The sequence below is a fragment of the Scyliorhinus canicula genome, chromosome 4 (assembly GCF_902713615.1).
Source record: "Scyliorhinus canicula chromosome 4, sScyCan1.1, whole genome shotgun sequence".
Taxonomy (NCBI): Eukaryota; Metazoa; Chordata; class Chondrichthyes; order Carcharhiniformes; family Scyliorhinidae; genus Scyliorhinus; species Scyliorhinus canicula.
Window position 1 is genome coordinate 106,171,833 of NC_052149.1, and position 27,282 is coordinate 106,199,114.

The 27,282-nt window shown below is 50.0% G+C and overlaps 1 protein-coding gene across 1 annotated transcript; it reads right to left on the reverse strand.

Annotated features, from left to right (window-relative positions):
* Nucleotides 1-1,804: 1,804 nt before the first annotated feature.
* On the reverse strand, nucleotides 1,805-27,282 carry LOC119964888. The gene is made up of 4 exons (XM_038794974.1): nucleotides 27,208-27,282; nucleotides 3,574-4,337; nucleotides 3,448-3,487; nucleotides 1,805-2,401 (listed from the first exon to the last, which is right to left on the reverse strand). Exons 2-4 carry the CDS (start codon nucleotides 3,856-3,858, stop codon nucleotides 2,046-2,048), a joined length of 681 nt encoding a protein of 226 aa, XP_038650902.1. The 5' UTR covers nucleotides 3,859-4,337; nucleotides 27,208-27,282; the 3' UTR covers nucleotides 1,805-2,045.

A 27,282-nucleotide genomic window follows, 5' to 3' on the forward strand; every position in this document is an offset into this window, starting at 1 on the left:
ATCTGCTTGGGCAAGGTTCAGTGAGCCTAGCTTATTTGTTTGGTGGGGGAGGTGGGTGAGAGAGGAGAGAGTCGTTTCACAGGAAAGTATTTTTTCAGTTTTATGGGGGAGGGGGATTGGGGAGCAGGGTGGGAGGGAGCGGGAGGGAGAAGTGGGGTAGCGGAACAGAGTGGGAGGGAGGAGTAGGGATTTTTGTCTCATCTTCAGGGTGGGGTTGGTGGCTGTCTTGGGTGGGTCCTGGGCCCGGGCCTACTGGAGGTGGTGACCTTGGTTTTCTATCTTTAAGAATTGGTCACAGTCAGTGGGTCCGGGTTGGGCGGGGAGGATTGATAAGGGGAGATTGTGGTTTTTTTTCTTTCCTCAAGGTTAGGGGTTTGGAAATGGTATCTTGTTTGTATGGATTTGTTTACTTTGTGTTTTAGAAAATGAAAACTTAAATAAAAATATTTATGTTAAAAAAATATACCGTGGGTGGAGCAAAGTTGCCAGGAGTTTTCTTTGCGTTCCAGGATGATGCTGAAATTGTGAGCAACTTTGGCGGAAGAGATTAGGGCCTGATAATGCGGTGGCGTCAAATCTGGTGATGAATGGCGGTTGTAAAAATTAATAATCAGACAGAGGATGTAATTTTCCCAGTCATTCTCATTATCCATTGGTAAGGCAGTTAGCTGTGACTTAATCGATGACAATATGAGGTTTATGACATATAGTGGGGATTAATTTCTCAGGAGAGAATAATGTTTATAAAGCTTGTTAAGTTTAAATGCTTTTCAAGGCTAAAAATTATAAATTGGGGGCATTGCAAATCCTGTGTTTGTCAATCAGCCCAGTATAATTATCCCATACTCGCTTTTGTGTACATATATTTATTGGATGTCTTTTTAGGTAGTCCCAGGATCGAGGATGATTTACTTCCACCCCTGTCTGATGGAGCCTGAGATGGTTGATATGTTCAGTGTGTGATGTGCAGATGCTTCCACCTGTGAGATAGGTGCTGCTTGAAGGATTATTTTGCAAATGACAAGTGCCTGCCATAAACATTCAGGTCTGCATCCCTTGGACTTAAAGGACATTCATATCAAGGGGAATGGCTAGGGTGAGGGGCACCATAGTGTTAATGCAGATAAGGGCATTATAGTGAATGTTTGAAGATGTGACTGATTAGAAATGAGCAAAAGTCATTGCATTCCCACTGCAGCATTCCTGGGCATGACACCTGGAAAACAAGCCTTTGCTTGAAGCCAGGAGATGGTAGAGCAAGGTGCTTGGCAGGGATGGGCGAGTCAGTGACCAGACAAAGGTGGAAGGGACAAGTGCAGGCAGTCCGGGTGCCTCCTAAATACGGTGCCCAGACCATCCCCCCACCCCCCACCCCCCCCAATGAGTTAACGGTGGGGATGGCAACTTCCTCCTGCCTGCACCCCCACACGAGAATCTGAGAGCTCCTCGCAAACATGCATGTAATGAGCTGGACAGCACACAATTGCACATGGTCAATCCTCCTACCCTCCACTGGAAATCGCTGCCACTTCTGCCCCTGCCTCTGAACGCAAGACTCCAGATTGGACTATACTGGAAGCCTCTACAACATTCATGCTAATATGTTTTCTATATCCAATAATAACCCATCACCACATCCTTAATAACACATGTTTAGTAATATTCTGTAGAAGATGCGTTTGCCCCGATCTATCAATAGCAATTGGCCTTTTAAAAGAATTTTGAATTAATTGAATGACATTGGTGTGGTGTTTAATGAGCTCGATTTGGTGGTAAAAAAAATTTAAAACCCAAATGCTAACAGTAGCGTTATCTTTAAAATATTTAATTCTAAGCTTTTATTTACAGAAAATATTTACAGTTACAAAAAGGGATGATTGAAGACTACCACTGATTTAAACAACAATCTTTGTCAGTGAATAAAGCCAATTCTCTGTGTTATCGGTAATACATTACAATGAGGAAAAGGTGACTTTGGTTGGCACTATACAGTAGTAACTGAACTGGACATTCGCTCGAGGTCTTGCAACGAGTTTGCTGATGGTCTATAACTTAAACAGAATCAGAAATGTTTCAGTCTCGCCATTCAGGACATGACCAGGGTTGAGTATGACCGAGACGGCTGCCCCTGCTCGCACTTTGCAAGTGGTTCCAAAGTATAAGGTGTTGGAACTCCCTGTGGAGTTTCGGGTGTGATAAGTCTTCCGCTCATCGACGCTGAATGTCACATTCTTCCATGTGTCTAACAACATCACCTGGATGTAGATGAAGTAATCGCCAGGGCTTTGTATTTCCAGTGAGTTTTTATTTTCATTGTACCAGGTGCAGTTACCGGTGCGAACATCGCCCATCGTGGTCTCCCAAGCGAGTGCCTGATTCTCGCCCTGTCTCTGTTTGGACGCTGTTGCGGTTTCAAAACAAAATATTATAGATAGTCAAACTTTGCGCATCATCCCCCCAGAATAAAAATGTTCGGTTATTACGGAGCACATTACTGAGAGAGAGAGAGAGAATACGCTGGCGGGTGCAATCTTTTCGTAGTTTACACACCAATCATGTTTGGGATACAATGATTGCATAAGGAGACTCACACCTCGTATAAATGCTGCTGATATCAGTGAAGTGGCAAAGCGTGGGCAGGGCTTTCTCTCTCTCTCTCTCTGCTATAGACGGGTCATAGGGACTCCAAACGTCAATTCTGTTGCTGGCTCCACAGATGCTGGCAGAACTGCTGGGTTTATCCAGCATTTTCTGTGTTTTTTAAAAAACTTTTAAGCCCCATAAACATACGCAATGCCGTTTACTCACTGGACCCACCCTCCACTGCAGGTCACACCTCGTTCAACGTGTTTACAAACAACAGCACATGGGAAATGACCTCGGGAAGATGTTGCCAATCATGAAAGACTGGGGAACACTCAATGCGGGTCAGGCAGCATCGGTGGAGAGAGAGATTAGAACAGCTTGGTTTCTAACTCCCTGGGCCAGGGAGGGGAAGGCAGGCGTTTCAATCTCCAACCCTTAAAAAGGTGCTTTTTCTCTGCACTGACCTGCCGAGCATTTGCAGCATTTTCTAGGTGCTTTCAATGTGATATTGGCAGGAATTTTGCTGGAATGAGAAACAAAATAACCGCGCCTTCCAGTCTATGAGAATAATTCATAATTAAAACCAGCCCCCCCCCCCCCCGACCAGCCCTCACCATCCCCCCCCCCCCCCCCAAAACAAAAACCTCCATAAGAAACCCCTCTTCAGCAAACATCGCAACCGCTGCCAATATTTCGGAGTTTATAGAAGCAGACAGCGGGTCTGGCAGCATCTGGGGAGGGTTCACGTTCGGAGCACTTTTTTTAAAATGTTTCAACCATACAGTTGGCACCAGATTGCAAGGGCATTAAACAGCGCCAGAGCTGAACAAACATATCCCACTTTCTGATATATATACTTACCAGCTGCCCAATGAGTTATACATTTCTCTCTGTTGGGTGTCTGTTGAGAGAAACAGAGCCATTAGAACGGGTTGGAGGGCGATGCTGAGTATCGTACTGTGAGTGTGATTTTAAAGTAAAACGTACCGCGACTGGCTGCTGTTGCTTTCTAAGGAAGTAAAAGGAGAGGCCGCTTGCTGCTAGAACCTGGGCCATGGTTACCATCATAATCAGAGACAAATAGAAAAGCGCTCTCGGGCACTTCCGACGATTCCCTGATGGGGCTTCCAGCTCACGCAAAGGCGCTGTCACTTCCATGGGCATTTCTCCTGGTATTTGCAAGGAGACTTGGATATTCAGGAGAGCTGGAGTGCAGCTTGACTGCAGTGGATGAGGAGCACCCACCTTATATACACATATGTCCCTTGCCATCCCCCCACTCTATGCAAATTGTCTCAGTGTGGTGCGATTTACCACACTTCCCACTCGCCGGCAAAATCGTCTGCCGTTCTTTTTCAATCCTGTGTCAGTGAAACTCAGCAAACCCTAAAGTCACTTTCACTTGGCAGCTTTCCACTGTCTGAAGACGTAAGTAGCAGCAATCGACCAGCAGGAGGAATATTCCAAAGGCAGCCCTGGAACAAATGAATGATCCACAGTGCAAAGTGCAAAAGGGGCAGTTTGACTGCAGGGAGCACTGAAAACTAATTCCCACACCAAAACCCAAGCTAAAGTTTCAGACAAATAATCAGATGAAATGGGTCAGATGGTTTGGGTGGAGAAATGCTACCACTGTGCACACGAAGCATTCGTATTGAACCCCGGCTATTTGGAGGAGGGCATTGACTGAAGGGAGTTCGCGGGTCCAGCTGTGTTAGAGCCCCATCATGAAAACAGAGGCATGTGACAGCCTGGGGTAGAGAACAGAACATTGATCACACTGTTGTTCCTTGGAGATCCTTTATAATAATCTTTCTTGTCACAAGTAGGCTGACATTAACACTGTAATGAAGTTATTGTGAAAATCCCCTGGTCATCATATTCCGGTGCCTGTTCGGGTACACCGAGGGAAACTTCAGAATGTCCAAATTACTTAACAAGCACATCTTTTGGAACTTGTGGGAGGAAACCGGAGCACCCGGAGGAAACTCACGCGGACGCGGGGAGAACGTGATGACTCCGCACAGTGACCCAATCGAACCTGGGACCCTGGTGCCGTGAAGCGACAGATTAGATTAGCAGACATATACCTACAGTTAGGTCAAGTCTCCCAAAATGTAGCAAAAAAGAACACCCCGCAGCGTTGCTCCAAAAAGTGGGCCTTTGCAGCTGCTTGGCCGCAAGCCTGTAGGCTCGCAACATCTGTGCAAAAAAAGATTAGTTGTATTTTGGAGCACCAAAAGTGGGTTTAATTCGCACAATTGGGTCTAATGTTGTGTTGGGGTCAAGGTTGGGGTTAGGGGTAGGGTTAGAGTAAATAGGGGCCCGATGGTCAGCATGGACACATTGGGCTGAAGGGCCACTTTCTGTGCTGTAAAAACTCTATGACTATAATGTGATATCACCTCAATAATCGATTTGCATTTGCAGTGTGCATAGCAATAGATCTATGTACATATATACATACCAAAAGACATATATACATATACATGTCCAAAGACATATACATACCCAAAAACATATATACTTCTACATGCCCAAAGACATATGTACATATACATATTTGATGCTTTTGAATGTGTCCCCACTTCCCAAATCCCAGCCAATTTTCCCAGAACTTCATGTTTGAATCCTTCAATCAGGTTTCCCTACTTGCCACAGTACCAGTATAGCTCTTACCAAAGTTACATGTGCCGTTCTCTGTGATTATAACAAGCAAAACTTACCCCTTCATCCTTCTTGGCCTGTCTTCAGCCTATGACACAGTTGACCGCACTATTTTCCTCGAAAACATTGCCTGCTGTCTTCTATCATCTGGTTCCAATCTTATCTATCTAATCATAGCCAGAGTATTGCATGCAATGGGCACCCCCTCGTACACCATTGCCACTTGTGTCCGCAAGAAGCTATACTTGGATTCTCCTATTTGTCACCTCCATGCTGCCCCCTCAGTGACATCATCAGAAAATAAATGTATGCTGATGACAAGATTTTAGCTCACACCCCCTCCCTGAAATTCTCCAGTTTTACTGAATCATCAGATAGCTATCAGATGAGCAGAAGTTTCCTCCAGTTAAATATTGGAAAGACAAAGCTATTCTCTTTGGACCCTTCAACAAACTCTGTTTTCTCGCTATTGATTCCATCTCTGTCCCTGGCAATTGCCAGACTTTTCACAACCTTGGTATCATACATGACTCCAAGATGAACTTCTGACCCCATAGCACACCATCACTGAGAAAACCTATTTTCACCTCTGTGTGGCACCATTTAACTTTGCCTCCGCATAGCTCCAGCTGAATCTCACTGCCATGCTCCAGTTTCAACTATTCCAACACCCTCCTGGCCAGCCTCATTCTATCTTTCATAAACTGGAGGTTATCCAAAAAACTCTGATGTCCATGTCCTTCCCCGCACCAAGTCTGTTTACAAGAAACAGCCTTAGCACACCAGAGACCACTAACCAACTCTATACATTCACCTACACTGTTTCCCAGTTGAGTGGCATTTGAATTTTAAAATTCTCATCCTTGTTTTCAAATCTCTTCATGACCTCACCCCTCCCCATCTTTGTCCTCTCCTCCAACTCCATAGCCCTTTGGGCTCATCTCATTCTGTCCTCCAGAACATTCCATTTCCGATTTTCATCTTGCACCTACTGGTGCATGAAGGCAGTCCTTTGCGTGTTTCCGTAGCTAGTAATTCCCGGAACAGGTTGCCAGTTTGTCGCCAGGGTCTTCAAGCTTGAGGGGCACTACTGCACATCAAACGTGGCTGACCAGGAGTTTCTCCCACTCTTACTGCTGGCCTTTGGCATGCTTGGAAGGATTTTGCAGGTTGACATTCAACCTGTTGGATTGCATCATGAACACGCCTTCCTTCGCCGCCAGTCCTGGGGTGGGACTCGATTCAGGAGCTTGTGGCTCAGAGGAAGCATTGCTCCACAAGAGTAACATCCCTAATTTTAATTGCCGTGCCTTTACCAGAAAAGCCCCAAAACTCATGAATGTGAGAACGTTCTATCTCTCAACTTCTCTTTCCTTCTTATCCTGGCAATCTATCTCTTTGACTATGGGTGTAGTCATCTCCATTACATTGTCTTACATAGTTTGGTGTAAAATTTTGTATTTTAGTGCTCCTGTAAAGTGCCTTGTGACTTATTTTTCGTATGAATGAAATTGTAAACTGTAGTTGATAATTTGAACTTGGGCTGAGGAATACAAGGGAAGTATTTGCAGATAATACGCAGGAAGGAAACATGATTAATTTTGTAAGGGATTGGAAGCAACATTAGGAAAATATTAAATCCAAATGAAATTTAATAGGAAAAATGTGGGATGTAACAAATCTTCAAACCAGTATTAACCATTGAAAATGCTTTCAAAAATCTTACAAACAGAGAAAGCTGCTAAAAAATAGGGCTGCTGAGATATAGATGAACCTATACAAAATATTGGTTGAGATTGCGTTTAGAATAATGGCCTTTATTTTGCTCTCAACTCTCGCCGTCATCATTCTGCTCAAACTCACAACAATCAGGGGCGAAATTCTCCCCCCCCCCACGACGGGTGGGAGAATAGCGGGAGGGCCTTCCCGACTTTTTTGGCGCCCTCCCGCTATTCTCCCCCCCCCCCCCCCCGCCGAAATCCCGACACGAATCGCTGCCGCCGTTTTTTTGCGGCCGGCAGCGATTCACAGCTGTTAGAAGGGCCGAAGTCCCAGCCCTTTACGACCTTTTTACGAACGGCAAACACACCTGGTCCTGCCGTTCGTAAAAACGTCGTGACCACCTGGAAAAAAATAACCATGGCACCGATTGGCACGGCAGTACCACGGCCGTGCCAAGGGTGCCGTGGGCCCGCGATCGGTGCCCACCGATCGTGGGCAGCGGGCCCGATGCCCGCGCACTATTTGTCCTTCCGCCGCCCCGCAGTATCAATACGCGGGGTGGCTGAGGGGCAACCCGGACCGCGCATGCGCGGGTTTCGCGCAAAACGCGATGACGTCACCCGCGCATGCGCGGGTGGAGTCTTCCCACCTGCGCATGCGCGGCTGACGTCATATGACGCGTCAGCCGGCGCTAAGTCCGACAAGCGGGCTTAACGATTTTCGTTAAGCCCGACTTGTCGGAGCCTCCGACGTCGGGCTGCTAGCCCCGACGGGGGACCAGAATCGGTCCCCCGTCGGGAAGGGGCGCGATGCCGTAAAACCCGGGCGGGTTTTACGGCAGTTTGACGATTTCTCCCGTTTTGGGAGAATTTCGCCCCAGGAGTTTAGTCATTCACAGTATAAGGTGGAAATCCAGAGGTATTCTCCACAGGATAAATAGTGTAAATTCCTGAGTAATGATGACTGAAAAGTTCAATTTGACCTCATGGTGTCCATGTAAAATCAGTCACACCCGGTAGCTTGAGACAGAACTGCTTGTGATGGCTGTGGTAGTCTGGTTAGAGGTATTACGGTACCTAGCAATGCTGGAACACCATTGGTGGATAATGCATGTTGTCTATTGGTCGAGACTGTATGGTAGCTCTGCCCTGCAAGGCGGGGTATAAGAGCCCGCGCAGCCCCAGCAGCTTCCCTTCTGTACCTGAGCTGCTGGGGAAACATCTAGCTTATTAAAGCCTTCAGTTGTACTACAACCTCGCTTAGTAGTCATTGATTGTGCATCAATTTAATAAGCTAGATTTAAAGAATGGAGCTCTGAATCAAGCCGGGGTGTCTGCAACTCAGCCCACACGCAGTAAACGCGGCGGCGACTTTCAAGCACTGGCTAGAGTGCTTCAACGGCAACCTCGGAACGGCAGAAAACACACCCACAAGAGAACAGAAACTGCAGTTCATACACTCGAGGGTGAGCCCAGAAGTCTACACCCTCATCGAGGATGCGAACGACTTCGATGCTGTGATGGAGTTGCTGAAAGGACATTACATTCGCCCTGTGAGTCAGGTCTACGCCCGGCATCTACTAGCAATGAGGCGACAAATTCCCGGTGAGTCACTAGAAGAATTCTACCGTGCGCTCCTAGTGATGGGGAGAAACTGCAGCTGCTCACAAGTTTCAGCAAACGACCACACTGACCTGTGGGAGCCGCCATCTTAGATGGACTCCCAGGACCCCAGTGCAGATGACCACACACTGCCCGACGAGAACACCCAGCTGCTGCCACGTTTAGCCGCGGTGACCCTGGACCAGTCTCGGCCTCGAACACTCTCAACTGCTACTACAATGGTGCTGTTCAATGGACACGAGACATCCTGCTTAATCGACTCTGGGAGCACGGAGAGCTTCATACACCCTGACACGGTAAGGCACTGTTCTCTCCCCGTCCACCCTGTTAATCAAAAAATCTCCCTGGCCTCCGGTTCCCACTCAGTAGAGATAAAGGGGTTATGTGTAGCAAACCTCACGGTCCAGGGAAGGGAGTTCAAAAATTACCGGCTCTACGTCCTTCCCCACCTCTGTGCAGCCACACTCCTAGGGTTAGACTTCCAGTGCAATCTCCAAAGTCTAACGTTCAAATTTGGCGGCCCTATACCCCCTCTCACTGTCTGCAACCTCGCGACCATCAAGGTCGATCCGCCTTCCTTGTTTGCGAACTTCACCCCGGATTGCAAACCCGTCGCCACCAGGAGCAGACGGTACAGTGTCCGGTACAGGACCTTAATCAGGTTTGAGGTCCAACGGCTACTGAGGGAAGGAGTCATTGAAGCTAGCAACAGTCCCTGGAGAGCTCAAGTAGTGGTGGTAAAGACCAGGGAGAATAATAGGATGGTCATAGGCTACAGTCAGACCATCAACAGCTTTACGCAGCTGGACGCGTACCCTCTGCCCCGCATATCCGACCTGGTAAACAGGATCGCGCAGTACAAGGTCTTCTCCACGGTGGACCTTAAGTCCACCTACCACCAGCTCCCCATTCGCATGAGTGACCGCAGGTACACTGCCTTTGAGGCAGATGGGCGACTCTACCACTTTTTAAGGGTTCCTTTCGGTGTCACTAATGGGGTCTCGGTCTTCCAGTGAGAGATGGACCGAATGGTTGACTGATAAGGCTTACGGGCAACATTCCCGTATGTTGATAATGTCACCATCTGCGGCCACGACCAGCAGGACCACGACACCTACCTCCGAAAATTCCTCCAGCCCGCGATAATCCTTAATTTTACGTAGCGTGTTTAGCACCAATGGCCTAGCCATCCTCGGCTACGTAGTGCAAAATGGAGTGATAGGTCCCGACCCTGAACGCATGCGCCCCCTTATGGAGTTCCCACTCCCTCACTGCTCCAAGGCCCTGAACCGCTGCCTAGGTTTTTTCTCTTACTACGCCCAGTGGGTCCCCAACTATGCAGACAAGGCCCGTCCTCTGATCCAATCCCTAGTTTTTCCCCTGTCGATAGAAGCCCGCCAGTCCTTCAGCCACATCAAAGCAGATATTGCAAAGGCCACGATGCACGCCATCAACGGGTCCCTCCCCTTCCAGGTCGAGAGCGACGTGTCCGATGTAGCTCTGGCAGCCACCCTCAACCAAGCGGGCAGACGCGTGGCCTTCTTCTCACGTACCCTCCAGTCTTCCGAAATCCGCCACTCAGTCAAAAAGGAGGCCCAGGCCATAGTAGAAGCTGTGCGACATTGGAGGCATTACCTGGCCAGCAGGAGATTCACTCTCCTCACTGACCAACGATCGGTCGCCTTTATGTTCGATAATGCACAGCGAGGCAAGATAAAGAACGATAAGTTCTTGCGGTGGAGGATCGAACTCTCCACCTATTACGACGAGATGTTGTATCGTCCCGGGAAGCTAAACAAGCCTCCTGATGCCCTGTCCCGCGGCACATGTGTCAACACACAAGTGGACCGCCTCCGAACCCTCCACGCGGACCTCTGCCACCCGGGGGTCACTCGCTTCTTCCATTTCGTCAAGACCCGCAACCTGCCCTACTCCAACGAGGAGGTCAGGACAGCCACCAGGAATTGCCAAATCTGCGCGGAGTGCAAGCCGCACTTCTACCGGCCAGAGAAAGCACACCTGATCACGGCTTCCCGTCCCTGTGAACGCCTCAGCATGGACTTCAAAGGTCTCCTCCCCTCCACTGACCGCAACACGTACTTCCTGAACGTGATTGACGAGTACTCCCGATTCCCATTCGCCATCTCCTGCTCCGACACGACGGCAACCACTGTCATAAAAGCCCTCCATTGCATCTTTACACTGTTCGGGTTCCCCGCTTACATACATAAGGATAGGGGGTCCTCCTTTATGAGCGACAAACTGTATCAATTCCTGCTCAGCAAGGGCATTGCCTCGAGCAGGACGACCAGTTACAACCCCCGGGGTAACGTGCAGGTAGGGAGGGAGAACGGAACGGTCTGCAAGACTGTCCTACTGGCCCTACGGTCTAGAAATCTCCCAGTCTCCCGCTGGCAGGAAGTCCTCCCAGATGCCCTCCACTCCATCCGGTCCCTGCTCTGCACCGCGACCAACCAGACACCTCACGAACGTCTCCTTGTTTCCCCCAGGAAGTCCTCCACTGGGACCCCGCTCCCGACCTGGCTGGCAGCCTCCGGACCCATCCTGCTCCGAAAACACGTGCGGGCGCACAAGTCGGACCCGTTGTTCGGGAGGGTCCGTCTTCTCCACGCTAACCCCCAGTACGCCTACGTGGCGTACCCCAACAGCCGACAAGACAAAGTCTACCTATGAGACCTGACGCCCGCCGGATCCCCGCGCACACCCCTTCCACCAGTCCCACCCACCATCCTACCGGGGTACCTTACAGCTGCCCCCTTCCCAGGAGGATCAGTTCTTCTGCCAGCCCCATCCAGGCCCCCACGCCCACTGACGCACCCCGCAGACGCTCCCTTCCCAGGTCAATCAGCTCCCCCACCAGCACCGTCTAGGAGTGTTGAAGCTGCCACAGAGATCGAAACCACGCTCCCGGAGTCACAGACGCCCGAACCTCCACCGGCGTCACCACCGAAGCTGCAACGATCACAGAGGACGACCAGGGCCCCCGATTGACTGATTGCTTCACTGTAATATGTATATAGTTAATTGTGAAATTGTAAAATTGTAAAATATTGTGTAAATAGTTATGATTATAAGTCAAAACGCTGTACGGAGGTATTACGGTACCTCCATAACCATAAATCCTACCATGTTGCAAAGTTATAATACCAAGCCACCACCCCCGCCGGACCTCTTTTTTAACAGGGCGTTAATGTGGTAGTCTAGTTAGAGGTATTACGGGACCTAGCAATGCTGTAACACCATTGGTGGATAATGCATGTTGTCTATTGGTCGAGACTGTATGGTAGCTCCGCCCTGCAAGGCGGGGTATAAGAGCCCGTGCCACCCCAGCAGCTTCCTTTCTGTACCTGAGCTGCTGGGGGAAACATCTAGCTTATTAAAGCCTTCAGTTGTACTACAACCTCGCTTAGTAGTCATTGATTGCGCATCAATGGCATGCCAACTTTATAATTATTGCTGCATTACTGGCCCTGAACTACATATTGTCATGTTTTAAATTTGGAATGTCAAATTTATCCAATATGATAGAAAATATTCCACATATTTATAAAAACATGTTACTTTTCTTTTAAATTTGTTTGTCTTTATTTTAGCCTCTTTCTGAATATGGTCAAACGTATATTTCACTTTCTCAAATTTTACTTAAAAACAAAAGATTTTAAGGGTTTTTAACTTCCTGGTTTGCTGTCTGTGAAAACGTCAAATGCACCTTCATGAACTTCTTGAATATTCTACTTGAAACAAAAATGCAATAGTGACAAGATTAATTTCATAAAGTCGATATAGATGTTTGAAAGGTAAAAGGGAAGGACCTGGGATTGGGTCTAAAAGACCAGGGGCGGGATTCTCTATCAGCCGACGCCGAATATTGGGCGGAGGTTCGGTACCATGCTGAAATCACAGCGAGCACCGATTTCATGCCAAATCGCTATTCTCCATCACCTCAACAGTGGCGCAAATTCTGTGGCCATCTAAAATGGCTGCCCGCAAATCGATGGGCACAGACTGGCTGCAGCCTGCAAATATACAAAGCTGCAGCTCAGATGTTTTTAACAGCCCAGGAAAAAGATCATCTCCAGGCATACCAGGAACAATAGAACTATCCTGTCAATCTCATTGTTTACCAGACACAGTGGCACTCAAGCTCCTGCCCCCAACACTTCCAGGCATGGCCACCGAGTGCCCACCCCAAAATCGATGTGGCAGCCTCTGATTGGACTTGATCGATCAGGGTGATGGAGCCCTGATCAGTTGATTGACAACGACCCAGAGACCGCCCACAAAAGGGTATGAAAATCCAAGCAGGTGAAAAGGTGCTGCACCACCTTGGGAGCTCTCTCTCGACTGCAGCCTTCAACAGCCAACAACAATGGTGAACCCTTCACCAGCCAAGAAGAGGACCATCCACGCCATCCACAGAGGGACCAGAACCGAGGACACAAACAACCAGGAACAAGAACTCCAGCACTGCCAGACTACCAGATCCAGATAAGGCCATATCAGCTCTGTACTTGCCAGTCACCTGGAAGTTAAGGTAAGGTCGTTTTAAGTGTACTGGTTTATAGTCCAATGTGCATGAACATGTGATTGATTAAGTAATTAACCGTGTGTATGTTAATAAACAAGTATGATACTAAACCACTTGTGTGATCATTTGTCCACACTGTGGTTTAGATAATGAAGGCGCAACATTTCTGGCGAACTCTGACGGGATTCGATTAGAAGTAACTTTGTTGCTCTGAAGAATCCCACGAAATCTATTAATTAGTTTAAAATCAAAACCACAGGTGTGAGTTCTGTATAGGACAAATCAACGAATTTCAGAAGTGTGCACTAACCACATGTGTACCTAACAGGGAAGGGTAGGGTAAACTGCAAATTTGGGCCGGAAAATAGCCACAAATTGTACCCGCTGTCCAATCGACTCTCCATCCCCTTGTTCCAAAAAGTAAATAAAGGAAATGGCAGCTCAATTAATAGAGAAGAAAATGTACCTTCAGCAGATAGAGACAGAGGTAGCAACGGTGAAGGAGAAGTGTCCCATATGGGAAGATGTACTGAGAAAATATTGTAAAGGGAAAGGCTGGCCCCTGTGGTCAGATTTCTGTGCAAGAGTCAGGTCCTGGGAAGCTAGAACAAATTTAGTGGGAAGAATTAAGCAAAGTATATGGGAAATGTGCGCAGAAGTACAAGAAGCAAATGGCTGTAGTGTGTGATGGAACCATCAATTCAACGAACACGTGTAGTTGGATCTGAACAGAGGCTGTAATACACTTACAACAGAGCCAGCCTATTCATCGTTGAACTTCAGGTGAACTGGCAGGCTGGCTCTAAGACACTGATCTTTATACATCGGTCCCAGGGGGAGGAGTCCTGGGCAGAGCCAAGGGAGGAGCCCAGTACAAACTCTTGCGTGCTCCCAGAGCGACTCCCCCTGGTGGTCAGATAGTGCAACTGCACTTACAATGGGTAGATAACGAACATATATACATGGAGTGATATTGGCAACTATATATAGTGTGAATCACATTCACCCCCTGTTAAAAAAATCAAGTCCGGCGGGGGTGGTGGCTCAAAGAGTCAGTCTGTCCGGTGGATGAATTGTCCGTTTTGACCTGCGGAGCACCGGGGTTGCAGCCTCTTGCGGTGGCTGGGCGGGCGCGAGGTCTGGGGTACGGTTGCCGGCTCCGGGGCGAGTCTTGTCCGAGCCTCATACACCTCCTGGTCGAATGGAGACTGGGGACGCGGGGGGCGGGCTGGTGCTGCCGCGCAGGACTGGTGGGGTGAGCTCGCAGAATCTGGGGCGCAAGGGGGCGGCCGCATAGGGAACGGGGAAAGGAGTTCCTCGGTGGGGGTAGAGGGGGGCTGGATCCAGCGGTGCCAGGTCCCGGAGGGATACTGTGTCCTGGCGACCGTCTGGGAACTCAACAAATGCGTACTGTGGGTTGGAATGAAGCAGGCGCACCTTTTCAACAATGGGGTCGGTCTTGTGCGCCCTGACATGCTTCCTTAGGAGAACGGGGCCTGGCTTCCTCAGCCATGCCGGAAGTGAGACCCCTGTGGTAGTGCCCCTGGAAAAAATGAAGAGCCGCTAGAGGGGGGTTTGGTTGGTAGCTGTACACAGGAAGGATCTAATTGCGTGGAGCGCGTCAGGGAGGACTTCCTGCCATTGGGAAACTTGGAGCTTCCTGGACCTGAGGGTCAGTAGGACGGTCTTCCAGACCGTCGCGTTCTCCCTCTCCACCTGCCCGTTCCCCCTGGGGTTGTAGCTGGTAGTCCTGCTCGAGGCGATGCCCTTGTCGAGCAGGTACTGACGCAGCTTGTCACTCATAAAGGACGCACCCCTGTCGCTGTGCACGTTGCTGGGGAAACCGAACAGGGTGAAGACAGTATGCAGGGCCCTAATGACTGTGTGGGAGATCATATCGGGGCATGGGATGGCGAAGGGGAATCGGGAGAACTCGTCAATAATGTTAAGGAAGTAAATGTTTTTGTTAGTGGAGGGGAGTGGCCCTTTGAAATCGATCGCAAGGCGTTCAAAGGGCCTAGAAGCCTTGACCAGGTGAGCCCTGTCTGATCTATAAAAGTGCGGTTTGCACTCCGCACAGATCGGGCAGTCCCTGGTGACCGCTTTTACCTCCTCGTTGGAGAAAGGCAGGTTTCAGGCTCTGATGTAGTGGGCGGGCCGGGTGACCCCTGGGTGGCAGAGGTCATCGTGGATGGCTTTTAGGCGGCTGATTTGCGCGCTGGCGCATGTCCCGCGGGATAGGGCATCCGAGGGCTCGTTGAGCTTCCCCGGTCGATATTTGATATCGTAATTGTAGGTGGAGAGTTCAATCCTCCACCGAAGAATTTTGTCATTTTCAATTTTGCCCCTTTGCGAGTTGTCGAACGTGAAGGCGACCGACCGTTGGTCGGTAATGAGGGTGAACCTCCTACCTGCGAGGTAGTGCCTCCAGTGTCGGATAGCCTCCACAATGGCTTGTGCTTCCTTCTCGACTGAGGAGTGTCGGAGTTCTGAAGCGGAGAGGGTACAGGAGAAAAATGCAACGGGCCGCCCTGCTTGGTTTAAAGTGGCTACTAGAGCTACCTCTGAGGCGTCGCTCTCAACCTGAAAGGGAGTGGATTCATCAACCGCCCGCATGGCTGCTTTGGCGATGTCCTCCTTGATGCAGCTGAAGGCTTGGCGCGCCTCAGCAGACAGGGGAAATAGTGTGGCCTTGAAGAGTGGGCGGGCTTTGTCCGCATATTGGGGGACCCACTGGGCGTAGTACGAAAAGAGGGCCTTGGGGCCATGGGGAGGGGGAGCATGCGGTCCAGGTCTGGGCCCAGGATGGCTAGTCTATTTGTGCGGAACACGCATTTCTCCTTGTTATATGTAAGGTTTAATTTTTGGGCCATCTGGAGAAAACGGTGGAGGTTGGCGTCGTGGTCCTGCTGGTCATAGCCGCAGATGGTAACATTATCCAGATACGGAAACGTGGCCCGCAGCCCGTACTGGTCTACCATTCGGTCCATTGCTCGTTGGAACACCGAAATCCCGTTAGTGACGCCGAAGGGAACCTGGAGGAAATGGAAGAGGCGGCCATCGGCCTCGAACGCCGTGTAGTGGCGGTCCTCCGGGCACATTGGGAGCTGGTGGTATGCAGACTTCAGATCCACCGTGGAAAATACCCGATATTGGGCGATCTGGTTTGCCATGTCTGCAATTCTGGGTTGGGGATACGCGTCTAGGAGCGTAAAGCGATTGATGGTCTGGCTATAATCGACGACCATGCGGAATTTTACCCCGGTCTTGACGACCACCACCTGAGCTCGCCAGGGACTGTTACTGGCCTCTATGATCCCCTCACTGAGCAGCCTTCGGACCTCCGTTCTGTTAAATACCCTATCCTGCAGGCTGTACCGCTTGCTGCGGGTGGCTACCGGTTTGCAATCCGGGGTGAGGTTGGCGAAGAGAGGGGGGGGGGCAATGCGCAGCGCGGCGAGGCTGCAGATAGTGAGTGGGGGCAGGGGCCCGCCAAAGCTGAGGGTGAGACTCTTGAGATTACATTGGAAATCCAAGCCTAAGAGGAGTGGCGCGCAGAGGTCGGGCAAGACATACAGTTTAAATTTGGAATAGCTAGCGCCTCGAATCGTTAGCGTTGCTGTAGTGCGGCCTTGGATTTGGATGGAATGGGAGCCCAAAGTGAGGGCGATAGTTTGGTTGACGGGATAAATAGGGAGGGAACAGCGTCTTACCAGCTCTGGGTGTATGAAGCTCTCTGTGCTCCCGGAGTCGAAGAGGCACGCCGTGTTGTACCCGTTCATCTGGACCTCCGTCATCGAATTTTTCAGATGCTTGGGGCGAGATTGGTCGAGGGTGACCGCGTTGAATTGCGGGCCTTGTGGTGGGTGCCCGGGGGAGTCGAATTCTTCCGATCGGGCGTCCTGTCGAGTAAATGCCGCTGCGTTCTGGCGAGCTTGATACAGGAACACTGCGCTGAGTTGCGGACCATGTGGTGACTGCCCGGGGAGGTCGTACTCCTCCGATGAGCTGTTTGAGTCTGGGGATGCAGCTAGGGCCCGTGGGTCGCACGTGGGGGATGGTGATGAAGATGGCGTCCAAGATGGCGGCCCCCATGAATTGCACGTGGCCGGACGCATGGTGGAGGTTTGCCAAGATGGCGGCCCCCATGGATCGCACGTGGCGGGAGGGGGCGGAGCCTGAGCATAGGCCGCAGCGTTTCAGGCCCCGCGGGCCTGCTGGTGCGGGGGGCAATGTTTTTGGACTGTTGGGGTGTTGAGGGCTGGGGCCCTTCTGCCGAGGCACACTCCAGCATAGTGGCCTTTCTTCCCGCAGCTGCTGCAGGTCGCGGATCGGGCTGAGCAGTGCTGCCGCGGGTGCTGGCTTTGTCCACAGAAGTGGCAGGCTGGAGCAGTTGAATAACTGGTTTGGGGAGCTGAATAGTGGCAGGCTGGAGCAGTTGAATAACTGGTTTGGCAAGCTGAGTAGCTGGCTGGGGAAGCTGAGTAATTAGCTGGAGCAGCTGGATAGTTTGAGTATTTGACTGGGACAGTAGGGCGACCGGCTGTGGCAGCGCGATAGCTGGAGGGCCTTGCGGCACAGGCTTGGGGGATCCTCAGATCGGGGGCCCATGCAGGGTTAGCGGGGTCCGCGGGAAACGAGTTGAGGCTGCGGAAGGAAACTTCCATTGTGATAGCAGCCTCTACGGTAGTCTCTAAGCCCTGGGCCCCATTTTCTAATAGTCTCTGGCGTACATAGCTGGATCGAAGGCCCGCTACAAAAACATCCCGCACAGCAAGCTCCCTATGTTCGGCTGCGGTTACGGCCTGGTAATTGCAGTCATTTGAGAGATTGGTCAACTCGCGTGCAAATTCAGCTAAAGTTTCAGTAGACCGTTGTCGGCGAGTCGTGAACACATGGCGGGCAAAGACCTCGTTCATGGGCCTAATATACATTTTGTCCAAAATCGCTAGCGCTGTGGTGTAGGAACCGGCTGGATTTAGTTGTGTAGAAATTCTGTGGCTTACCCTCGCGTGCAGTAGGCTGAGGTATGTTCCTCCGTAGTTTCAGCGGTGCTGATTTCGGCCAGGTAGGCCTTAAAACATTTCAGCCAGTGGCAGAAGGTTTCTTTCGCCTCTGCATCCTGCGGATCGAGTTCTAGACGTCCTGGTTTTAGAGAGGATTCCATGCTTTACTTCGGCAGCTTCTTAGGTGTATTAAATTGATGGAACCATCAATTCAACGAACACGTGTAGTTGGATCTGACAGAGGCTTTAATACACTTACAGCCTATTCGTCGTTGAACTTCAGGTGAACTGGCAGGCTGGCTCTAAGGCACTGATCTTTATACATCGATCCCAGGGGGAGGAGTCCTGGGCGGAGCCAAGGGAGGCGCCCAGTACAAACTCTCGCGTACTCCCAGAGTGACTCCCCCTGGTGGTCGGATAGTGCAACTGCACTTACAATGGGTAGATAACGAACATATATACATGGAGTGATATTGGCAACTATATATAGTGTGAATCACATTCACCACAGTGTGCTGCTTGGCGCAATTGTTAGAAACCGAGGAGGTCCTAGAGACCGTCCGCGGACAATTAATGGAGAAGGAGGAAACACGGAAATTAAAGGAGGAACACCTGGGTAAACTAGCTGATAAGACAGGGAAATTGCAGATCTTAAACGTGCCAACCAGACTAGCAGAAATACGCCTCAGTAGTTTCCAAACCCAGTATGACAAAGCCTATCAAGACACTCAACATGCTGTCTCGATAAGAGAGGAGGCTGAAGGTCACTCAGTTAGAAACAAAGTGTGCCAATTTACAGGCAGCATTTAAAGCGTTCCACCAGTACACCAAGGAGCAGAGACAGGTTAAGACCATAAGACATAGGAGCGGAAGTAAGGCCATTCGGCCCATCGAGTCCACTCCACCATTCAATCATGGTTGATTTCAACTCCATTTACCCGCTCTCTCCCCACAGCCCTTAATTCCTCGAGAAATCAAGAATTTAGCAATTTCTGTCTGAAAGACACTCAATGTCCCGGCCTCCACCGCCCTCTGTGGCAATGAATTCCACAGACCTACCACTCTCTGGCTGAAGAAATTTCTCCTCATCTCTGTTCTAAAGTGACTCCCTTTTATTCTAAGGCTGTGCCCCCGCGTCCTAGTCTCCCCTGCTAATGGAAACAACTTCCCTACGTCCATCCTATCCAAGCCATTCATTATCTTGTACGTTTCTATTAGATCTCCCCTCAACCTCCTAAACTCCAATGAATATAATCCCACGATCCTCAGACGTTCATCGTATGTTAGGCCTACCATTCCTGGGATCATCCGTGTGAATCTCCGCTGGACCCGCTCCAGTGCCAGTATGTCCTTCCTGAGGTGTGGGGCCCAAAATTGCTCACAGTATTCTAAATGGGGCCTAACTAGTGCTTTATAAAGCCTCAGAAGTACATCCCTGCTTTTATATTCCTGCTGACTACATTAATGCTGACTACATTAAGTGCCAGCGAGAAATAAATAGACTAAGGTCATTACTCTTGGTTGAAGAGGGATTTATGTGTACCTTCGAGACAGTAGAGGGAGAGAAAGAAGAGATGATAGATTGGTAAGTGTTACAGGAGATATATTGTACATTGTACGAACCGAGACTCGAGAGCAACACTCAATAATAAACGCACCAGCTGCACCCGCAGCACCGGTTGCACATACCACGCCGACGGCACCACCCCAGACCCCAGTAATTGTTGAGACCATCCCGGTGCCTATGAATCCGGTCACTACAGAAAGAAGGATAGGGAACGTCTTGGGTCCCGCTATCACCTACACCACCCCGCTCAGTGACCCAGCTAAACGATGCATGTCACAAAATCACTATCTTCGAACCCACTGCTGGTCCACACTGCTTTTTCAAAGAGGTTCGGCAGCAGAAGATTATGTAGGGGTTAGATGAGAGAGAAGAGGTTAAGTTAATAGCGTTGCGCCTTAGCCAGTCTGTTAGAGCAGCTTTGCCATCGCCCCAAAGCGTGGGAGGGGGCGACCCGAGATGAAATGAAAGAAGCCATACTAACTGCCGTAGGTTGCAGCTTCAGTAAAGGCTGCCTGGCCAAGCGGCCCACATGCCAGTTGTAAAGGCAGACGGGCAATGTTAAATCTCAGTCAATTGCTGCTCGATTCATTTAAATGGTTTTCTTGATTGTCGGAGGGCCCTCTTCTTGTGGCATTTTAGCAATGGTGAGTCAGGCTCGCCTCCAATCTTCATGTCAAATTCTGGCCCAGGACTTGTTCACATAGACAGACACTCAAGTACACACATGCTCTGACCTGCATGCTCTATTTAACTTTCCTTCCCATTCTTTCAGAGAGTCAGTTTAGGCCCGATTAGCAGCTGGCCTTGTGTGCTGTATGTTGCAATCTGAAGGAATGTATTTTGTTTATTGCTGTTGTCGGCCATCCTTCAAGCTAGCTTCAAGTTACTTGGAACTACCAAAATGTTGCATACCTTCTCGCTGACATCACTGGTCTGCACACCAAAACCTGTCCTTGACTTTGTTGCAAATGTAAAGTGCTATTTGGAATGTAGAAACTTACACAAGGAAAATTGCTGAACCTTTGTATCAGCATTCTCCAAGTCCAACGACAAGATCCCTCGCTCCACTGGTAACCACAAAATTGTACCCAGTTTCAGGATGTGCTTTAGTGCAGATGGCAGGGCACTTGGAGAGGCTGCCAAACAAAACCACAAACTCACACCAGGTATGGGAGACTTCAGGAGTGACGATAGACTAAAGAAACGGGGCTTATTATATGAAACAGAGAGGGCTAGAGGGAGAACCGATAGGGGCATTGGTAAGTCACTCACTAAAGGCCATAAAATTTGGAAGATGCATCGCAGAAAATGACCAGTGGACTCGGTCATGATGCAGTAAGAATCAGAAGTTTACAAAAACACAAGCGCCACTTCTCAGCTGTCCTTTAATCTTCTGGGACTGGCAAGAAAAAATAAAACACCAAAGTCAATAAAGGGAGAAATACATCTGGAAAATTCTTCTCCCGAGAATTTTTCTCCATTTCTCTTCAGTGATCATAATCCAGGAAACTATGCTGCTCGGATTCCTGTTACAATTCTTAACATTCCACAGAGCTTTTTGAAAGCATTTGATCTGCACCGTATGATTTTGTCATCACTTTGGCTCACCAGCTACATGGGCAGTGGTGGCAGCAGGGGAGCCGTGCGGCATCCCCAACTGGCAGGCACCTGTACCGTGGCCGTCGGCACCCACTATGGCACACTGCCCCTCACAGGTCAGAAGTCCCGCCAGTGACACCATCAACTAGCCCACCTCGCAGGAGTCCTGGCTGCCTGCTGTACCCCTGCCTCATCTATCCTGCCCCACAACCCGTGCACTGCACAGCACACCACAACTACAGTCCCAACAGGTGCCCACCCCCTCCCACGGAGCCCACCCATGGGCTCTGCCTGCATGCAGTGACGCACCAGCCCCTCTTTCCCCTTCCCCCCCCCCCCCCCACCCCCTCAACCTGGTGACACACTGTTGGTAAGGTATCACATGGCCCATCAAAGGAGAACCCCCACGGTAGGCCCCCAAAGGAGGGTGCAGGACAGGGGCCGTAGAGCGTATTGCTGGCATGGGTAGCACCAGCCACTGATACCCCTGCCGTCAGGAATGGGTTGGGTGGGGTTAGAGGCCCACCCCCGGTGCCAGGCATCGATGGAGCCAAGGGTACAGGGAGCAGCAGGTGTTGTCACAGGTAGGCATGTGGGGACAGGGGCTGCAGTGCAAGCCAGGACCACCGTGCAGCCCATTGGACATGGTTAGGCATGGGATACTCACTTTGCTAACGTGTTTGCCCTTCACCCCCTGAACATACTGAAGCCTGGTATTTAGCCAGGAATGGTTGACATCTGCCTAGCTGCCACAGCTCTAGCGGACGCACTGCAGCTGCACGAGCAGGACCAAACTGGAAACTGCCCAAGGGGAGCAGGAGTAAGCCGGTGAGATGGAGAGCCGGCCGCCCAACAGGCTGAGGAGGAGATGGAGCGGAGGGGTCGCATCAGGTCTTGAGTATACCAGCAGTGTCTGTCATTCGAGTATGGGTTGGCCGAGCATGTTGCCAAAGACTCCAGCTAACCAGCGAAACCATAGGGCATGTCGGTCGGAACATGGCACAACTGGAACTGCAGGGTGTAAGGGAGGACACCAGCTCTTGGTGGCCATCAAGGTGATGGTCGCCTTGAACCTTTATGCCACAGAGTCCATCCAGGCGCCGAGTGGGGACCTGTCTGGGATCACCCAGGCCTCTGTGCAAAGGTGCATCCGTGCCATAATGGAGGCCCTGTGTGGCCGGGCAGCACAATACATCCATCTAAACATGGGCCAAGTGTACCAGGTTGGCCGGGCAGCGGGATTCGCTACCAATGCTAGGAAGCCAGAGGTCCAGGGGCTGATTGATGGGACACATGACCCCTTACAAGCATCGCCGCATGGGGGGGTGCCCTTCACGGACCGGAAGGGATTCCACTCCCCCAATGTACAGTTGGTGTGTGATCATCAGCTGCACATCATGCACGTCTGCGCCTGATTCCCAGGCAGCAAGCACAACGCTTCATCTTGGCACACTCTGAGGTGCCCAATACCTTTGAGGCACTCCCCCAGGTGACAGGGGATATCCACTATGGTCATGGCTAATGACGCCTATTCAGAGGCATTAGACCAACATGTTAAATGGGGCCAATGCATCGACCAGCAGTGTCATCGAGTGGTGCATTGGTCTGCTGATGTGTTCAGGTTCCGGGAGAGCTGTTGAGGCCGGCCAATAGCATTGGGAGGATTTCCCACATGTCGTAGCATGCTGTGTCCTCCACAACATCATGCAACAGAGAGGTGACATGCCAGAGGAGGAGGCTGAACGACAGGCCTTGTCTGATAAGGAGGTTGCGGAGAAGGGCCTGGGTGGACAGGATGCCGCACAACCTGTGCACCAGGGCCGTTGCGCACGGGGCGATCTAATTGCCTCCAAATTCACTGAATAGGCAGCCATGCCACTGGTGGGCCAAACATCCCCCACCCCCTGGCCAGCCAACCCCTCCCCTGCACTCCACCTCCACGCCCCCTCCCATTCTCCCTTCCATGCTTCCCATCTGTTTCACTACAGGGTGCTGGCCCTGGATTGGTAGTTTAAGCAGGGCTGATCCATGGGATTGAGGATAATGATGACCTTCTCCGCGATGAGCTCTGGTGCTCCACATTGTTTGACGAAGTCTGACACCTACCCTTGGTCGCATATTCCACTGCCTGCCCGAGTGATCCCTACATGCCTGCTGGCCATTTCATCTCATGTCGCATCGAACCGCTGGGGTGGTGGGTGGGTATGGGGTCTGAGGTGGTGGGCTGGGTATGGGGTCTGGGGTGGGGGGGTTGGGTCACTCACCGGGTAGGCTCTACCAAATGGTGCCCCCACATACCTGGCCCTGTCCCCTGCTGCCTCCAACGGCGACCTCTGGGGTAATCTCCGACTGCCTTGGGGGCCCTGGCCCATGTCCACCTCCAGCACCCACGCCCCACACAAAACTTTGACAGAAAGTCATCCAGCCTCGAAACGTTGACTCTCTTCTCTCTCCACAGATGGTGTCACACCTGCTGAGAATGTCCAGTATTTTCAGTTTTTGTTATCGGGTAGGCATGTTGCTCCTTGGCACTGTTTCTAACATCTCTCTCTCTCGCTGATTCTCTCTCTCGCTGATTCTCTCGCTCTCTCTCTCTCTCTGATTCTCTCTCTCTCTCTCTCTGATTCTCTCTCTCTCTCTCTCTGATTCTCTCTCTCTCTCTCTGATTCTCTCTCTCTCTCTCTCTCTCTCTGATTCTCTCTCTCAGGAGAGAGAATCTAACACATGACTGACTGATGTCAGTCGTACATCATCTACGTCATACATTAGCATATACCATCTGTTAAACCTTCATATTATACCTCCCCCAAATATACTCTCCTACGTTTTAACGACATGAAACTATGGGTGTAATTCTCTGTCCCATTTTCCGGTGTGGTATGTCCCCGCCGGGAGCGGGATTCTCCATTCCCGCAGCCGGCCAATGGAGTATCCCATTACGGCCACCCCATACCGCCGGGAAACCCGTGAAGCGGAGCATCCCGCCAACAGAGAATCCCGCAGTATGTCTTTAATGATTTACATTGCATTTCTGTAACACCTTTCACAACTACAGATTCTACTCAGCTCCAACTCCTGCTCTTCCCCTCAGCAAGTCACAGCCCTGTGGGATTGTATCTCCTACAGTATTCTCGGTCCTTAGGGAAGATGTCTTGGAGAAATTAGGACTTTCTTCTGCATCAGATAGGATGTCATCATCTGTCGAATAGGACACTATCTGCATATTTATTAGCGTCTCTAGGGAGTAGAGTATAAATTGTAATGGAACTGAAAGGACAATAAAGACTTTTCAACAAAAGACTGATGAAAATAGAAGACCGAAGAGAATAGATCTTTGAACGCTCTAGGACTAGAAGAGCAGAACTCAGGACACTCTGAGGAACCTGTTGCTCCGTCGAAGGGGTCTGGGAAGAAACTTTGGAAGAGGAATAATCTTCAGTGCCAGGAAAGTCTGTCATAGCTTTATCCTCCACAGCTGTATCAAAGACTAAAAAGGCATTGAAGATCTGAGTGTTCAATGAACTGAGACAATGTAGGATAAAATGACAAACTTCCTGGATGACTGCCAGGAAAAGAAGGAGAGGTTATTTCCCAATCGTTTTCCTAGAGGACCATTCACTTTCTGTAGGCAGTGGCAAGAAAGCTACACTCCTCTCTGTACAAGATTGTTCCACTATGGACCACAAGATGAATTGCTGTTGATATGGAGACAACACCGCCTGTCTTCTGTAATGAGTGGAATTTGCTGTAGACTATCATCTCTGGGTGCAGGTTGCTGTACAGGATTCTGCAGCTTCAGGAGTGTGAAGGATTCTGCCGCTGCTTCTGCGCTGACCTTCAGCTCTGAAGCAAAGAAGATTTTCAGTTGGGACCGAAGTCTGGGTACCAATTGATTATCATCCTGGGAAGGTACCACTTTTGAGCAGTGTGAACCTCTATGAACTTACTCCGGTGGTTTATGGGTGCCAGTCAGTATGCATTCCCCTCATTGTTGTGCAAGGAAGCTGCCCTAGCCTGTTGGGCCATGATTAGCTGCACTAGCTGCAGTTGGATTGGCAGCATATCCTCCAAGTGGGGCCTGGGGTTTTGTGCACAGTACTGAGCAAACTCCTGGAGATTTTCCAGCCTGGATTGCGTACCATTAAGGGTAAATGGCTAAAATCCAGGTGGACCTGGAATCCCAGCCCCGATATTTTCATGCCTGCCTAGTTCCCTATGCTATAGTGGAGACGGTTGAGACCAAACTTTGGCATATGGAAAATTTGAGCCTTATTCGGCCTGTGCACTTTGCTGATTGGGCAGCAACGGTGGTCCTCATCATGAAGCCAGATAAAACAGTCCACCTCTGTGAATCTATAAATTGACAGTGAACATGGCTTCAAGATTAGTCTGTTATCCATTACCTCACACTGAAAAGGTGAACATTGACCGGTGGCTGTACATTCACGAAAATGGGCATGAGCAATGCTTATTCACAGCTGGAACTCGATGAATCCTCACTGAGGTACATTGCGATTAATGCGCACAAGGGACTCTATGAGTGCACCTGGCTTCCGTTCGGAATCTCCTTGGCATGCGCAGTCTTCCAGGGCATCATGGGAAACATGCTGTGTGGTTTGCCATGCGTTGCATTTTATTCGCAACGTGTTAGTCACAGGGGCCACGGACCCCTGCAAAATTGCAGAAACATGATTGAGCGGAGAATTGGACGTGACACCAAAATTATAGTGAGGGCCAGGCACACACCGGATTGCCATGGTTCGGTCGCCTTGACAGCGGCATCAATGCGTTCTACTCAGAGAATACAGCCCCACGTTTCGCAAATTCCACCATACGACCTGGGAAGAAATCATCAACCTGCATTATGAGGGTACCTGAATGTTTCTCTTTTTTATAATCGTTATTATTGTCCCAGGTATGCTTACATCAACACTGCAATGAAGTTACTGTGAAAATCCTCCAGTCATCACACTCCGGCATCTGTCTGGTACACCGAGAGAGAATTCAGATTGTCCAATTCGCCTAACAAGCACATCTTTCGGAAGGGATTTGTGGGAGTAAACCGGAGCACCCGGAGGAAACCCACGCAGACACAGGGAGAACATGAGAACTCCGCACAGACAGTGACCCAAGCTGGGAATCAAACACAGGTCTCTGGCCCTGTAAAGCAACAGTGTTAACCACTCTGCTGCCATGCTGCCCATGTCAATGTTAATCACGCACGGCTTTAGTAAGTGGACAATGAAAAGGCCAAAACCACTTTCCTTAAAGTAGTTTTTTTGGGGGAGTTGCTGACTAGACCAGCATTTATTACCCATTCCAAATTGCCCTTGAACTGAGTGGTTTGCTAGACCATTTCAGAGGGTATTTAAGTGTCAAGCTGTGAATCTGGAGGCCAAATCAGGAAAGGATGGCACTTTTCCATTCTGAAAGGACGTTAGTGAACCAGGTGGGTTTTTACAACAAACAACAATGGTTTCACCCTCAATCTTCTAATTTCCGATTTTCATTTAATTCAAACGTCACCATCAGCCATGGCAGGATTCAACCCCAGGTGCCCAGACTATGACCCTAATTACTAATTAATTGACAATACCACAACACCGCCGCCACCCCTTGTTTGCATCATCTAAATGCGTAATTAATTAATTTCCCTCCCACCATAGTGCACTGTGAGCCTTGAAACTGTGTAAAACCCCCGGGGCTGTTAATATTGCAAATGTGCTGAGACACCTCAATGTGTCTCATAGTGTTGAAACAAACCGATTGGATTTCCACTGTCAGCTTTGACCTGTCACATCACATACTTTCAGACTTTTAATGAATATAGTATATTTTGGGGAGAAAAAAACCCAATGAAACCTGACAATTCTGAGCCTTTTCACTTACAATGCAGCCCTGTGCTTTAGCCTCTGCAGAATGATATTGTTTGAACGCAGCCGCGGATTCATTCTCAAACTGCTC